General features: G+C 34.0%; 6 protein-coding genes and 1 non-coding gene across 8 annotated transcripts; 2 read left to right on the forward strand and 5 right to left on the reverse strand.

The window, feature by feature from the left end:
- Positions 1 to 632: 632 nt before the first annotated feature.
- vtip-1 (Vha Twelve Interacting Protein) lies at positions 633 to 2674 on the forward strand. Its single transcript, NM_065671.9, has 6 exons — positions 633 to 762; positions 810 to 929; positions 978 to 1077; positions 1126 to 1210; positions 1802 to 1939; positions 2024 to 2674. The coding sequence occupies exons 1-6, from the start codon at positions 640 to 642 to the stop codon at positions 2406 to 2408; spliced, it is 951 nt and encodes a 316-aa protein (NP_498072.1). The 5' UTR covers positions 633 to 639; the 3' UTR covers positions 2409 to 2674.
- Positions 2615 to 4565, reverse strand: C45G9.15 (DUF851 domain-containing protein). Its single transcript, NM_001129217.6, has 5 exons — positions 4424 to 4565; positions 4060 to 4321; positions 3168 to 3583; positions 2809 to 3114; positions 2615 to 2761 (listed from the first exon to the last, which is right to left on the reverse strand). Exons 1-5 carry the CDS (start codon positions 4424 to 4426, stop codon positions 2687 to 2689), a joined length of 1062 nt encoding a protein of 353 aa, NP_001122689.1. The 5' UTR covers positions 4427 to 4565; the 3' UTR covers positions 2615 to 2686.
- Positions 4566 to 4985: 420 nt separating this feature from the next.
- Positions 4986 to 6157, reverse strand: C45G9.8 (uncharacterized protein). The gene is made up of 4 exons (NM_001382858.1): positions 6128 to 6157; positions 5803 to 5855; positions 5686 to 5754; positions 4986 to 5327 (listed from the first exon to the last, which is right to left on the reverse strand). Exons 2-4 carry the CDS (start codon positions 5834 to 5836, stop codon positions 5179 to 5181), a joined length of 252 nt encoding a protein of 83 aa, NP_001370574.1. The 5' UTR covers positions 5837 to 5855; positions 6128 to 6157; the 3' UTR covers positions 4986 to 5178.
- A 961-nt stretch (positions 6158 to 7118) lies between these two features.
- On the reverse strand, positions 7119 to 8325 carry C45G9.9 (uncharacterized protein). The gene is made up of 4 exons (NM_065673.5): positions 8245 to 8325; positions 7961 to 8195; positions 7486 to 7912; positions 7119 to 7354 (listed from the first exon to the last, which is right to left on the reverse strand). Exons 1-4 carry the CDS (start codon positions 8269 to 8271, stop codon positions 7159 to 7161), a joined length of 885 nt encoding a protein of 294 aa, NP_498074.1. The 5' UTR covers positions 8272 to 8325; the 3' UTR covers positions 7119 to 7158.
- A 1034-nt stretch (positions 8326 to 9359) lies between these two features.
- C45G9.10 (uncharacterized protein) lies at positions 9360 to 14414 on the reverse strand (the record flags this gene model as incomplete). Of its 2 annotated transcripts, NM_171113.4 has the most annotated exons (12): positions 9360 to 9634; positions 9778 to 10204; positions 10595 to 10738; positions 10805 to 11091; positions 11509 to 11869; positions 12288 to 12431; positions 12705 to 12991; positions 13081 to 13670; positions 13715 to 13842; positions 13996 to 14157; positions 14207 to 14299; positions 14343 to 14414. In NM_171113.4, 12 exons carry the CDS (start codon positions 14395 to 14397, stop codon positions 9397 to 9399), a joined length of 2916 nt encoding a protein of 971 aa, NP_741127.1. The 2 variants fall into 2 exon arrangements, with proteins under 2 accessions (NP_741127.1, NP_741128.2); NM_171114.6 differs by lacking the exons at positions 13715 to 13842; positions 13996 to 14157; positions 14207 to 14299; positions 14343 to 14414 and having other exon boundaries at positions 9397 to 9634; positions 13081 to 13610.
- 21ur-14872 lies at positions 11659 to 11679 on the reverse strand. The gene has a single exon (NR_052304.1).
- An 807-nt stretch (positions 14415 to 15221) lies between the features above and the next one.
- On the forward strand, positions 15222 to 16378 carry C45G9.4 (uncharacterized protein; the record flags this gene model as incomplete). The annotated part of the gene is made up of 4 exons (NM_065675.5): positions 15222 to 15248; positions 15298 to 15532; positions 15588 to 16008; positions 16140 to 16378. The coding sequence occupies 4 exons, from the start codon at positions 15222 to 15224 to the stop codon at positions 16333 to 16335; spliced, it is 879 nt and encodes a 292-aa protein (NP_498076.1). The 3' UTR covers positions 16336 to 16378.
- Positions 16379 to 16441: the final 63 nt, after the last annotated feature.

Here is a 16441-nt window from a genome sequence, read left to right on the forward strand (position 1 = left end):
CATCGCTTTTTGCGGCCATGGAAAGTTGGTTTTACTTGTATTGAATAATCTTTTTCCCTCAATTTTTTATTTAACGTTTCCAAATCTTGCAGTCTTGCATGTTTCTATTTGCAGGCATATTTTTAAAGATATTATAATAATTAATAATGAATTATTTCAATGTAAAACAATATAGTCAAGAAAAAAGAATATCTAAAAATCTAAAATCAGTAGCGGAAAAGAAGTTTTTTAATGCTAGGTACTGTAGATTTTCCAATTTCCACAATATATGTTTGAGAAATCGATTTATTTTCAAAAACCATTTTTGTTCAAATTAAAACATTTTTCCCACTTTTAAACCATGTTTAACTCCAAAATCTTCTTTATTTTCACTTTATTTTAAATGTGAATTCACTTTGAAAATGTTGTTCAATCTAATAATATTCAAATTCACTTCGCCGATTACTGTGGTTTTAAAGGAGTGCATTCAAATTATTGATTGAGGTCTCGCAGCGAGCTGGGTATGGTGAAATTTTTTATTGATTTTTAGACACTTCTCTTGCGCAAAACTCTTAAATTTTTAGTTAATCGTTGACTCTCATTTCTTTTGCTAAATATAATGATAAATTATCTAATAAATTTTCAATTTTCAGCATAAAAATGACCCAAGAACCGTCAGACACCAGTGATTATCAACGATTTGATGAAATGCTTCTTCATTTGGAGCCAAGAGGGGCAAGAGTTCCTTATAACGTTGTTTACGACCAAGACAACAATATATGGGTATATTATAATTAAACAACAACAATTAAAAATTATTCATTTTTCAGGTAGCTTCAAAAGGCGGTTTATATAAATTCAACGGAAAAACTCTCCGAACTCTGCACGAAGACAAGAAATTCTTCAAGAAAATGGCCCCATTTCCACAAGTAATTTCGTACAAAGACAGGGTACAATAAATTATTTTCACTTAAGTTATTAATTATTCAAATTTACAGATAATCTACACATCAGCTGAATTCTCTGATCGAACGACAATTTTAAGAGTAATTTCACTTGATGGAGATGTTGTTCATGAGTCGTTTATCGAAGGATTATGTAAGTTTTTCTGGTATAAAACATTTTTTAAAATATATTTTTTTTTAGTAAATTCCATGACAATCACTGATAGTGGCGATATGTATATTGTGAAGCAAGCTGAACCAGGACATCGAAACAATTTTATCATGACGTAAGAATTAAAATAAATCATTTAAAGAAGGAGTATCGTCAATGGGAAAATTGTTTTAAAATGTAGTATTCGTGCTCAAACTTAAGAATATTACAAAACAAAAACGGGAAAAATCCGTTTAGATTCAGCATTTTAAGTCGAAAAAATCTTCAAAAATTAACTAGAGAAATCCTAGGCCACGACGATCTTTCGAATTTTTATTTGTTCTGGTATTGTCCTTTGAAAAAATACTCAATACAATTTCTTCTTCCCAGTTTTCTTGAACTTTTTGAGAAAGAAAAGCGAATTAAAGTTCGAAAAAATTACATTTAAATCAATATTTTGTTTACGAATATGACCTAAAAGTTGCGTGGTTGCTTTTCATTTGCGCGCGAAATTCAAATTCAGCCACTTTCAGCCACTTTCGTCGATTTCAACGGCTAAATGCTGAATGTTAACGGATTTTTCCGTTTTTCTTCTGCAATAATTGGAAGTTTGAGTACAAATACTACATTTTAAAACAATTTCCCCTTTGACGATACTCCTTCTTTAAATTAAAAATGTTTCCTTCAAGCAACTTTTTATATTTTATTTTTACATCTATAATTTCAGAACACACTTGGACACTCCAATCGGTTGGGATGTTGTTGCTGAATCAAAGCCTGGAGAAGCTTTTTCACGAATTTGTGCACTTGATGACAAGACTTTGGTGGCTTCAATCAACGATTTTCCAATGAATATGTTCTCAAAGTGAGTTTTTGTAATTTTTAACAAGTGTTAATAGTTTTTTCGGAATCTGTATTCGAAATAAAAACATTTTGTTTTTTTTTTCAGACAACGACTTGTATTCTACGATTTGGAAACAAATACTGAAACAGGAAGCACATCGAAAGCAGGAAAAGAGCCCGGAGAGATATTTTTCCCGAGATTCATCAAAAAATATGGAGATGGATTCATCCTAAACGACAAATCTGGACGATTCTCAGAGTTCAAGAAAAATGGGGAATTCGTGGCAATTCGTGCTCGAATCGATGCATTTTTGGGCGAAGGATTTGATGTAAAAGACGGAGAAGCTCTGATGGCATTGACTGGAATGGTTAAAGATCCAAATGAACAATTAATTTGTGATGATTGGTTAGAAACTATAAAATTGGACGGATCCTCGTGGAAAGCAGATAGAGAAAAGAAGAAACAAGAAGACGAGCAAGCGAAAAATTGATTTTTTTTGTCTAAAATTCCCATTAAGATATTGTTCTCAGTCTTTCTTCACTTAAAAAAATCATGCGAATTATCGGATTTTAAAAAATCTAAAAAAAATAGTTTCAATTTCAGTCAATAGAATTTTAGTCGTATAACTTTGGGTTGTTCACTTCACTTCATTCCAAAATAGCTTTCAATTGTTTTGTGTTTCAACAACAAAAAATCTGTGATTTGACCATTTATTCTTTTATCTTGCCTCCGAATAAATATTCACTTAAGAAAAGTAAGACTTCAGTTTCACTTCTTCGACGACGATCCTTTACTTCTACGATTCCTACGAGCCATTCTAGCCGTCTCGATTGGATTTGCTCTCTGAATGATTGAAAATAATTAGATATCAAATCAGTAAATCTTATTACTGAATAAATAAACTCTTCCTGCTTCTCAATGACAAATGACAAACTCTTATCGGACTTTCCCTCATCATCTGATTTACTTTCATTTCGTTTTCCTTCCATTTCCTGAGCATGAACAAGCGATCGAATTGTATTTGAAAATACAAGTTCCGGCGTGAAATGAATATCATCACGATCTTCTAATATAGACAATGGTTGAAGTGCATTGAGTATTAACTTTGATTTTTTGATAGTTTGAAGTGGTACTTGTTTCAAATGATACATTTCAAGATGTTCAGTTCCAACTGATATTGATGGATCAACGTCAACCTGTAATTACTCGTTGGTCTTTCATTCTCGTAAATCTACACCCGCTTCCTTACCAAATCCTCCTCCGTTGGTAACAAAGTGACTGCCCAAAACGGTACTCCAGGACGGCTGAACACGTTCTGCGGTGGCAACCTCTGAACATCTTTCAACTTTGGTACTTGTCCATAAGTGTCTTCTTCTAGATTAGATTCAGATTTTTCAGCCTTCTTCTTTTCCCTTGACTTATAGAATGAGGATCTTTCATCGAATAACAGCAATCCTTTTTCATTGTTATACTTCAGTGGATATGGTTTCTTAGTGACTCTATCCAACAAAATCTTCGTTTTTTCGTCGATCGGCTCTGCCATCGTGATTGGATTGATTTTCTCCTTTGCGAATTTTTTGCATATCCGTTCCATATCAGCTTCGTCAATGTCTCGACTTGTCACTTCGATATTCTGATCTTCTTCGATTCGGGGTCGCAGTTGAACTGAAAATTTTGTATTAGTGGATCTCTGAGTTTTGACTTTTCTCGAACTTCTTCGCGATGAATGTTTCGTTCGCGTTGTTCTGGTAAAGTAAGATGGATGTGGTACTTTCTGTCGCCCGCTATCGTGCCAAAGGCATGTATGTATAAACAGGCATGGGTAGGCATATTGGAAGGTATGCTAAGTAGGCATGCATGTAGAGTTCTAGGCAAGTAGGCTGACACATAGGTAGGCAGCCTACTACTTACATGCTTCCGCTCGCTAAACACATTTGACGGCCGCTACGCGCTCACATTTTTATCGCTATCGTCCGATAGATACGCACAGGCATTTAAAAACGTAGACAAGTAGGCAGGCTCGTAGGTATCGTGGGTACTACGTAGACAGTAGACAGATTCTCGCCCGATTTTTCATCCGTCGTCTGCTATTGCAGTTTTCCTATCTCTTGGCCACGTTTGCAGACCCTCAATATTCTTACCTTCAGCAATTTTAAATTCTTGAATCGGAACCTTGCACCTTGTCACGTCATCACATTCCTTTCCAAACCATTCCTTCTCAAATGGATCCTTTCGCTTTGTCCGCTGCTTTCTCTGATCTTTTGAATCCTTATCTTTGTCCGGTGTCACTGGTTTACTATTCGATATAGTAGTTGTTGTTACAGTAGTCGAGCTTCGTCTTTTCGTCTTTTTTGACTTCTTCGACCTTGTCACTTTTTTACTTCCAGTCTTTGTTTTCTTTTCCTGAAGATTTATATCGGGTTTTGTGGGCTTTCAGTACATCAGGAACATCCTCGCAGCATTATGTACGTACGAAGCACCCGCCCATATCTCGTATTAACTCACCATTTTATCGATCTTCTTTTTTGTTTTCTTTTAGAACCTCTTTTTGAAAGCCATCCCATCACTTGAAAAATGAATGTAGTTTTTTGAATAAATCAAGAAGAAAAGGAAATAAATAGTTTTAAACGAACTCAACAACAAAATAGTGGCAGCAAATAAAAAATCAAAAGAAATGAGAGCACGTCATTTTAAAAAATAGTTTTGTTTAATTTAAATTATAAAATTTTAAAACCAAAACTCTACATTCGTCTTCATAAGGCCATGGGACATTGTGCGCACATCGCGAGTGTGTATAAAGAGTACTGTAGGGTTAATGTGTAAATATACTCTCCTTAATTTTGGAATACATTTTTTGAGATTCAGAAAAATAATTTTTGCTTGAAAAAGAAACAAAAAATGCAAGAAAAGGATCGAAATAAATTTCAAAAAAGTTGAACTTATTTTGCCCCCACCATATTCACCATTTAGTTGTCTCGAGTTTTTTCATTTGTCCTGAATATTTTGATGAAACGCTCAACTCCCCGTGGGACTCTTTTCCGAATTCTTGCAGACTTTTGTTCAACGAAAACGAAATTTTTTATTTTCGAGTCAAAGAAGAGATAGACTAATACGTGACTATAAAAAGACAAATAGTAGTTGTTATATTTAATGCGAAACATAAAAAAAAAGAAAATGGAACTAGCGATTCTGAAATGTAAAAGCCCGCAGAGCAAACATTGAAAGAAGCATCAAAAATCAAAATAAAAAGATTGTTGAATTTATTTATTTGGTACAGATGTTCCTGGTATTTCACTTGCTCTTCGTGGTGAGACCACTGTTGCTGATTTCGAGATTGTTGAGGAAGAGTTTGGCATTACGTGTGTTGACGTTGACATTGTTGCACATTCAGTTAAAACTGAGTCGGGTGCTGAAATAAAGTACTATATAATTGTCTATATAATTAATTAATATCTAACAAGTCTGCAAAAAAACTATTTTAAACTATTTTGTGGTATTGAAAAAGCAAAAGTTTGAGTTTCGAAACTTAATTTTTTGCCAATTTTTTGCCCAGTGAAGATACTTTTAGGTAAAACTGACGTTTTTCTGGAGATCAACCGACGTGGACTTGTAATGTTTCAAAAATTTTTTAAACATAATTTTAGAGAAAAAGTATGTGTTTGGCTTTTTTTTAATCTCTTATTTAATTTTTGGTGTTTTTTTTTTAAATATTTACTCAACACCTCGCTAATAAAATGATCAAAGAGTTCCTTAATTTCGTAACTTACATTCATGATGTACACATGTTTCTTGTGGTACTATTTCAACATGTTCTGTTGATCGTCGAAGATCTCTATCTGAACATAAAAGGTTTCGATTTAAATTGAGATCAACTAAAGAATTACCAATTTGCATACGGCTGAGCAGACTTGTGGTCATGATTGATTCAGATTTGAGTCTGAAATGAAAGGTAGTTTCTAAAATAAGACAAAAATAAAACTGTATAATAAGGGAAAAAGATGAATATCAACATAAAACAAACTTGTGACATTTGGACCTAGTATTATTTGAAGTCTCCGTCGAGACCCACCGAAAATATGAGCGTGTGCCTTTAAATTGACAGTTTGCAAGTGAAATTGTATCTACAATAAGCCCAAAACATTTAGTAATTTTTAACTTTTCTTAGACGATCTTTGAGAAAATTGAGAAAAATTTTAATGAAACTATTACCGTTGGTTCAAAATTTTAGTTGCAACAAAAATGTTGATTAACAAATCAATGTAAATAATGTTTCCAGCAGAAAAAATACTTGGAAAATAAAAAGTTCACAATCTAAAATATTTCGTAAACACTTTTTTTCAAGTAAATTGCTTTTAAATGGACCATAAAAATTTTTTTGTGGAAAAGCACTGAGCGAATGAATGACTTTTTCTTCTCAAAATCACTTCTCGACAATGGAAAGTTGAACAGAAAAATGGAAAATTGAACTTAAGTCTCAATTCAAAAAGAATGAAAAGTTGAAGAACCCTCAAAGCACCAGGAAGTTCTTCACTCTTTTCACTCCAGAAAAGCGAGAAGAAGCACATCAAAAAAGTGTTCAGCTGAAACAAACGGAGCCCTCAAATATTTCGGTTCAGCTTTACCAGAAAGCTGGCACAAGGGAATTGGAGCTGGGAAAAGGGGGAAAATTTAGGAAGAGCGAAAAAGGAAAGAAGAAAAAAAAATTTTTTATTGAAGATAAATATGTGACGGATGACACAAAATTGCATAATGAACTTTCGAGGAACACTTTTCTAAATTAATATTTTAGAAAAAAAAACTAAATTTTAACCTTTCCGGGAGAAGAAGTAAGTAAAACTGAAAAATCCAAAACACACGAGAAGTCTCATGTGCTTTTTTCTTTTGATTTCTGTTTCTAATTCGATTTCCCATCATTTCTCTTCTGTTTTCAAAAATTTCTAATTGGTTGGCCAGAGGGACCACAGAGTTTTATTGAATTTCAGAAAGAAGAAGATACGAGGTCTAACGGTCAACATCCATGTCTTTGTTTCTTTCAAACAAAACATTTCTAATTCAATTTCAAAATAGGAAAATGAAATTGAATGAGTCACATCAGTCAGAACGATATGAAAGTTTAATTGAAATCAAACATGAAACAAGTTTAAACGTAATTGCAACGTGGGAAATTGTAGAAACTTGCTACTTTCTACTACAGTAGAATCTCCAGAAATGTTCATTTGTTCACAGATAACCCCAAGTTCTCAAAAATTTCCATCCAAAATTTCGGTCATTTCATTCAAATCCTTCATCATATCACAACGTCTGGCCTTATCACTTTGGCATGCAGCGATTCGATTGCTTGCCATCCTGAGCATATGCTTCATATTTGATTCCATCATCAGTGGAACTGAATCTTCATACACCCAACGACGAACACGGCACTCGTCTTTCACGTATCTGAAACAAGAATTTTAAGGAATTTTTACTCTGTAAGAAGGTGGAAGAACGCAGGAACAAATTAAATTCCACTCGAACTCCAAAACAGGAAATGTGAGCAGTTGGACTGACAGTGTTAAAATGCAACTCACTGTGTCATGAAGAACTTGTGAGATGGATAGGCAACACTTTTACGCAGATCCTTCTGATCATCATCGTCTTGATCTTCTTTTGAATACTTCTCGGCAGTGTATTGTCTCTGGACGCGAGGAGAAGAAGCATCACCTGGCGGATCTTGTGGAAGATGTTTAGATTCAGCAGATGGCGGAGGAAGGGTCGCTGGAGCAGTGACCATTTGTTCAGTTGTACCAGTTGTTGCAGAGGTTCTTGGTGTTGTGGAAGACACGGATCTTGGCTGATACAGCGGCTCAGAACGAGGAGCCGGTTCCGGTTTAACACCAGTTGGTGGAATTGGTGTTGGAGGTCTTGGAACAACTGTTTTCACCGTTGCATCAGCATCCACAATTCCTGATTGAATGGGCTTTTGGAGAGAAGCCTGAGCTTGTTGTGGAACTAGCTCTAAATTTAAAAGGAGGTTTTCAACAATGTTACAACTTGGCAACTTACTTGCAGCAGGTTTGCTGGGAGCCTTCATTGGAGCCTTCTTCGGAGCCTTCTTCGGAGCCGATCTTTTTGTACGCTTAGCAGATTTTTTCGATCGTTTAGTCTTTCGCTTCTTTGCACAACAACCAAAGAGTCCCTTCTTACTCTTTCTCTTCTTTGAAGTCTTCGAAGATCTACGTGGCTTTGTCTTTGACTTATCCGATGTTGTTTTAGTAGGCTTTGGAGATACCAGTTTTTTCTGAAAAAATAAAACTTTTATTAAAAGCTTATCCAAAATGTAACCTTACCTTGTCTGGTGTGATAGCAGTGGTCATGACGGTGGTTGCTGAAGAGAGATTGAATCGAGTAGTCGAGTTGTACCCAAGTAAATATTGAGAAGTGATTGGAAAAGTTTATTTTCTGATCAAATCAATTTTATATTTATTAAAAAATCCACGGCAGGGACAGAAAGTTCAATTCCACGTTAAAAACGAATTTTTAAAAACTTTAAAAATAAATAAAAAACAATTTTTTCAACTTTGCAACAAAAAAGGATGTATTTTTGAATTCTCTGAATAACACGAATAATAGATTGTTACACGAAAAATAGATTGTTACACGAAAAATAGAAAAAAACAAAAACCCCTGTAGCGCGGCTGGGATGGAATATCTAGGTTCCAGAAATGTACCCCTGATATTAAAAAAAAATTAGCAATTGAGTTTCGGGAAGAGAAGTACTCTTTCAGAATTTGCCGGTTTGCCGATTTGTCGGAAATTTTCATTTTCGGCAAATTGACAATTTGCCGTTTCCCGGATATCAGCTTTGCCGGAAATGTTTAGAGGAATTTTTTTAAAGACGGGAACACTTGAGCAGTGCCTTTTTGAACGTTTTCCCGTTTTCTTTAGATATTTACATAAAAATTTGCTTACTTTTCAAAATAGATGTAGGAACATTCATATGATGCGTACAGTTTTGCCGATTGAAATTGAAATTCTGAAATTTCCAAAAAAAATGTGCAAAACCACAATTTGCCGAAAATTTTCGGCGATTACCGTTTTTCCGGCAAATTCAGCAAATCGGCAATTTGCCTGTTTGCCAATAGAGTTCGACCATTTCTAAATAAAATCAAACACATTTTTTCGAGAAGTTTTTTTGTTGCGCTTTGCTTGGTATCCTGGTTATAAAAAGTTATCTGGAAAAACAGGAATCGTTTTCTTTTTTGAGTAAGCTATAAGACTGCTACGTCTGAATAAAAAAAAACGTTTTTCTAAATTATAAAAAACGATTTTACACGCAAGAAAAATTTAAAGGGCTCAATTATTTTTGAAAACAATTTCACAATCAGATTCGGTATATTGAGACTATTTTCTGTTATTTAGGAGACGTTTGCCATGTATTTATATTCATTGAACTTTCGACATTATTCCCATCTGATATATTTCATTTCAATCAAAACAATTCAAGAAGACAACTTTTTAAATTTAGCATCAAGAAATGACTTAAAATAAGCTTTGACTTGAACATTAACTTCAGTTTTTCTCTTGGAATTCAAATTTTCCAATGTAGCAATCAATGATTCTTCCTTCAAATTCTTCCTTTCCCCTTGGAATTCACTCGTTACAATCCATTCATTCCCTTCATGATTTTCACTTGTAACACTGTTTTCGAATCCCATTGTAATACTTTTTTCAGTCAGTCTGAAATATAAAGTTATCTCGTTCTTATTTCACAGTCAACGTTTGCTCCAAATTGAAAACAAATTTTGGTATTTTTTGAAAAAAGTTAAAATTTTTCATGATTGAGGTTTTACAGATTACTTCCATATGCCTTTACAGCTTACCTGTATGCTTCTGTTTTGTCAGATTTATTTATGAAGAATGCAATTCCAGTTGTTTTTGCTCCCAAATATTTTGCAATCGTATATGTTCCATTTACAGGTAAAACTCTTGTGATAGTTGTTGTTCCATTTTCAAATATCTCGTATGAACATATCATTGCAAGTTCCGTAGAATCATATTTGAAATTAACATTTTCCCTCTCCTTATTCAAGAAATCAATCAAATTTGGTAGTGCCGGAGAAGGAGGATTTGTTGTTGGAGGATATGATGTTGTAACAGGAATATATGTAGGACTAGTTGTTTGCGGTCTTTCAAATGTTCGGCTTCCGATTTGGTAATGAACACGGAAGTTCTGATTGATGTTACTATCCTTGACAATGACAGTAATGTCAAAATATCCTTTCGAATCCGGACAAACATTTTCAAGCACTGAAATAATATATAAAGTTCATAAAGTTTAACGTTGACCCAACTACTTTTTTTTGTAAGATCTTGAAGAGAAACAATTTTTTTAATAGAAACATTCGAAAGAAATATTAATCTTAATTATAGATATGCATGAATTGGTGATTTGCTCATAACATCTCAATTAATTTACTTGTCGCAATTCGCGCATCGTACACCCACAATAATGAGGTTTCGAGGCTCCAGATGGACACATTGCAAAGTAATCAAAGTTTTCGTCAAAGTTTTGAACTATTTAAAAACCGAATAAAGAGTTACTCTTAATTTCAAAAGAAATAACATAAAAAAAATAAATCGTCCATATTTCAAACAAACAGAATACAAAATAAAATGTATTTTTGAAACCCAACTTACCTTGATAGCTAAACTTATTCGCGAACTCCCTGTTCACATCCAGATCAGAACATTTCGATGAACTGATCAAAATAGTTACAATCGCATTTTTGGGAACATCGAAGATCAAAGATCCACTTTGTTTTTCTTCGAGAATGATTGTTTCTGAAACATTGTCTACTTGAAATGATTTTTTTGTTAATATATTATAATTTTTTAAATAAGACTTACCTCCGTTAATGTAATATTTGTGTACCCCTACTTCTGCTACTGCAGTGCATGCATTTTCTTGTTTCTCCCAAACACCGTTAAATACCGAATTAACTTCCGATGTGTATCCAATTGAAACATGTTTGTTTGTAATTTTAACATGATAAACTGTATCAAAACGTTCTATGCTCAAATGTTCCACTGGTAACTCGTTTCGAATTCCATCAAACCGAATCGAAAACACCATAGGGTTAAAATACTGAGCATGTTCGTAGATCAATCCAGTTTCAAGGCTTCTTACTGTAATGCTGGAATAAAAAAATTGTGAAGGCGGATTTATTATGACAGATATTTTTGTGCACCTTTCTGGTTTCTCGGCGACTATAGAAGGACCGCAGGGTTAGTATCTTAAATATCAATTTTTCAAAAATGAAAATCCTAATTTTCTGGATGGTTGCGGAAACATCTATGTGAGAACCTTGCCCTATTACCCTATTTCTTCTATTGCATCTGACTACTTTACTTTGTAAGGTTTTATCTAAATTTATTTTGAAGTTATAAATAAATATTAACTACAAAACGATTGAACAAGAACTAAAAAACATTTTGTCAATTGGCACTTCTTAAATTGAACGAACTATAACAGAGAAACAAGCTGTCAAAGTTGAAATTTCAGACGCAATACTAATGGAGGAAATGGATCGACTTTTCAAGTACACACTTACGCTGGATCACAATTTTTGGTGGTCTTATTAACAGAGATCACAACCAAATCACTGTAGTCTGTCGATGGTCTTTGAATGTCGAAATTATTATTCTCATCTGGTTTAAAACCAATCGATTTCTTCCGAAAAGGATCATTCAGGAAAATCATGTAGATTCCACCCACGGACTCATCGACATTCCAATATTCCGAAGAATTAAAATAGTTAATGAAAATGTAATCGTAGTATACAGGATTCCCAATACGACGGATATAACTTCCTGACTTGTATCCGTTAATTTGTACACTGGCAGTTTCAATTACTTTCGAGTTGTTATTCGAAATAATGATATCGACGGATGTATTCGTATATGGAAATTGTTCTGAAAATATGTTGTATTGTCAACAAAAAGTTTAAAAAATAAGCGTTTCGTTGTATAGTGATTGTGAGATTTTTACTCGTATAAACTTAAAATAGCTTGAAAGAACGCAGATAATATTCCAAAAGTTTTCCTATGTTTCTCAAAGTTTCTAAAAAAAATTTTTATTTCCAGAAGTTTCTCAAAATTATTAAAAGTTTTCAAAATTTACCAATAAAAAACATTGTAAGGCGATTTCTAAATATGCACGGCTACAATCTCCCTCTACTAATCGCAACTCAAAAAAAAAAAACTGGTTTTTTTCAACGAAAAAAAGAAAACTAGAAAAGCAGAAATAAATAATAGATGAAACTACAGGAATCTTATCGTAATTGAAAACCCGGGCAATATCCCTCCAAATATATTTAATGATATTTCTCACCTCCAAAGTTAAGAATTGGGTACTTGTCAACAAGAGTCTCCCGAAGAGTCGTTTTGAAATATGTTTTCTTTACTTCAGTTATCATATTCTCCCCGACATCAAATCTTAGTAGACCGTGATCATGTTCTTCATAGTATATCATATCTGCAATAAATTTCAATTGTTTCAGTAATTGATTGAGGTTTCAGAAAATATTTAACATTGCTTTTTCATATGCGTTATAGATTTTTTGAAGCACCTCGGGCCGATTGACGGAAATGAGGAACAAAAGAATCCTTACATTATGATCTTTCTGGTGAGGGAGAAGGTTAATATCAAATTTGAAAATCAAAAAAGATGATTGTCAAGCTCTACCGCTCTTATTATACAGTCGAAGTGTTTAATTTGAAAATTCACCCTTCAAAAACAATAACTTACCAGTTACATCATAATAATCAAACCTATGAGGAATCAATTTCCAAATACTTTCGATTGCGGAATTTGTTGATTTCTTCTTCATCTGGACAATATTGTTACTATTCTGCACTCCGTCTGTTGTAATTTTGACATTATAAAAATCCATTGTATCGTAACAATAAGCAAGTCTTAGATTTTCTTCGCTCAATTCATTTCGAATTCCATCGAATGGAATTGTAATGATTGTGTTGGAATCATGTTTGAAGATGCGATAGAAAATTCCAGTTTCTTGACTTTGCATTGCAAATCTAAAAATAAAAAATAATGTACAGTTAATAGTACATATATTAAAACGGATTTTCCCAAATTTGGAGACTTCTTTAAAAAAACGACTTACTGGAAAAAGTGTTTGTTCTCCGTTTTAAATACAAATACAAGTTCGCTGTAGTTGGTAGAAGGTCTATTAATATTTATAACCTCTTCGTTTCCATCAAAACTGAGTGCTTTGTTCTCTGTGGGATCATACAGGAACGTTTTGAAAATGCTGATTTGTTCATTTGGATTCAAATTCTCGTTTGAAAATTCTGACGATTTCCAGAAATCGATAAATCCAGGAACAATAGTAATTGGTACACCGTAAAATTCTCTTGTTTTTTTATTGCTGATTTGTTTCTGGACCACATTGAATTCAGCTTTTCCCGGTTTCAGCGTCTCAAACTCTACTAATATATAGGCGTATTCATTCGCATTGATAATCTTTGTGTAGTTTAGAATTCTAATCTCATCATTTTTACTTGTCACGTAATTCTCAAAATCTCCATTTGTATTCAGTAGAAATGCAATTGTACAACGGCTTCCTGATGATACATGCGATCGATTTCTCATTGCATTTTGAACAAATACTTGACTGTAGTGAATTGTATCCATTACAGCAGGTCTTTGACATTTTGGATCTCTTTTATTCGGAGCGAGTAAGATTTTGGAGGTCTACAAACGTTTTTGGACTGTAAAAAGTGTGAAAGAAAACGAACTTGTTGCCCTTCCGCCCGAAGATCGTAAAGTAAAATGAGATCTTTCGATTGTCCACTCCGATCATCCACAATTTTCAAATGAATCGACTGAAGATCAAATTGTAGGGATGGATGCCACTCCTTTGAGACTGGAAATTAGGGAAATGTGTACAAATTTCAAGATGGTAAGGGGTTAGTGGGGAAATTGTTAAAAGCCGCTTTACAAAACCTATGTGTTAATGTATTTAAAAAAAAACTCTCATCCGTTTCCCTGCAAAATCTTTAAAAATATAGTTACTAACCAATGTATTCGATCACAACATTGTGGAAGTAATCATCTCGAATTGGTTTTAAAACGAAAACGTTCAGAAACGTGCGGTCAACCTTTTCCAATTTTATTGAAAACTGTTTGGGAAGAATTAAGCTCAATTTTCCAGACTCCTGCTCCCCGAATACAATTACTTCTGTAAAATAAGGAACATTAGAAAAATCAAAGCGAACCCTTAAACTTACCATTAATATCCCAAACTGAAACATTTCCATGCGGCGAAGTGATTTTCAGAATTTTATCGGTGAGTAACCCATTATTGCAATTGTCAAATGTTCCTTAAACTTTGAAATACATTCCACTTTCCAAAAATACGTTTACCTTCAGCCAACAAAATGACTGAAGTAGCAAAAACAAATAGATTCCAGAGAACCATATTTTCAGCTTGGAAAACTGATACTTGGCAGTTTTGAAGATGAATCCCATTTTTTATAACGATTCCTAATTCGATTTGACTCTTCAACCCCCGCTTTTCAATTTTCGCACATCAGGCATCAATCTTATTCTCAAAACTTATGGGAAACTTTATACAAAAAAGAAAAAACAGGTTGCAGCAATAATTATTCGTAGTCAGAAATTCTTTTATATCTCTTTTTTTCTAGTTGGAAATAAATTTTGAAAATTGTGATTTAAGTTAAAAAGTGCATCATTATAAGGTTTTGTTTAATTTCTCTACGAATTCACCGATGTTTAATTTTTCCAACTTTCGGAAAAGTTGTATGAATATTTTATATTCTAGTTCTCACCATATCTTAAATGTGTATAAAATTTCAGACACGCTGGATGAGCAGGAAAAAAGTAATACACAAAAGTATATTAATTAATTTTTCTACATGTTTCTCTGAAATTTGAAACAAAAATTTGTCACATTTTCTTACTTTCTTCTGGCAAAAAATATTGATAATTGCTAATTAATCTATCCTGAAAACGGGAAAATGTCAAAAAATGTCATTCATTTGCGCGGGAATTCAAAAACATCATTTTTTGTTGCAAAGTTGAAAAAATTGTTTTTTATTTATTTTTAAAGTTTTTAAAAATTTGTTTTTAACGTGGCATTGAACTTTCGGTCCCTGCCGTGGATGATTGTTTAATAAATATAAAATTGATTTGATCAGAAAATAAACTTTTCCAATCACTTCTCAATATTTACTTGGGTACAACTCGACTACTCGATTCAATCTCTCTTCAGCAACCACCGTCATGACCACTGCTATCACACCAGACAAGGTAAGGTTACATTTTGGATAAGCTTTTAATAAAAGTTTTATTTTTTCAGAAAAAACTGGTATCTCCAAAGCCTACTAAAACAACATCGGATAAGTCAAAGACAAAGCCACGTAGATCTTCGAAGACTTCAAAGAAGAGAAAGAGTAAGAAGGGACTCTTTGGTTGTTGTGCAAAGAAGCGAAAGACTAAACGATCGAAAAAATCTGCTAAGCGTACAAAAAGATCGGCTCCGAAGAAGGCTCCGAAGAAGGCTCCAATGAAGGCTCCCAGCAAACCTGCTGCAAGTAAGTTGCCACGTTGTAACATTGTTGAAAACCTCCTTTTGAAATTTAAAGCCAGTTCCACAACAAGCTCAGGCTTCTCTCCAAAAGCCCATTCAATCAGGAATTGTGGATGCTGATGCAAAGGCGAAAACAGTTGTTCCAAGACCTCCAACACCAATTCCACCAACTGGTGTTAAACCGGAACCGGCTCCTCGTTCTGAGCCGCTGTATCAGCCAAGATCCGTGTCTTCCACAACACCAAGAACCTCTGCAACAACTGGTACAACTGAACAAATGGTCACTGCTCCAGCGACCCTTCCTCCGCCATCTGCTGAATCTAAACATCTTCCACAAGATCCGCCAGGTGATGCTTCTTCTCCTCGCGTCCAGAGACAATACACTGCCGAGAAGTATTCAAAAGAAGATCAAGACGATGATGATCAGAAGGATCTGCGTAAAAGTGTTGCCTATCCATCTCACAAGTTCTTCATGACACAGTGAGTTGCATTTTAACACTGTCAGTCCAACTGCTCACATTTCCTGTTTTGGAGTTCGAGTGGAATTTAATTTGTTCCTGCGTTCTTCCACCTTCTTACAGAGTAAAAATTCCTTAAAATTCTTGTTTCAGATACGTGAAAGACGAGTGCCGTGTTCGTCGTTGGGTGTATGAAGATTCAGTTCCACTGATGATGGAATCAAATATGAAGCATATGCTCAGGATGGCAAGCAATCGAATCGCTGCATGCCAAAGTGATAAGGCCACACGTTGTGATATGATGAAGGATTTGAATGAAATGACCGAAATTTTGGATGGAAATTTTTGAGAACTTGGGGGTTATCTGTGAACAAATGAAGTGGCTTGTGAACTTTGGTTTTTATATGAATTTTTGTCTTGTATCTTGTTATTTAAAATTATTCAGACGACGAATT

This window comes from Caenorhabditis elegans, chromosome III, assembly GCF_000002985.6.
Source record: "Caenorhabditis elegans chromosome III".
Classification (NCBI taxonomy): Eukaryota; Metazoa; Nematoda; class Chromadorea; order Rhabditida; family Rhabditidae; genus Caenorhabditis; species Caenorhabditis elegans.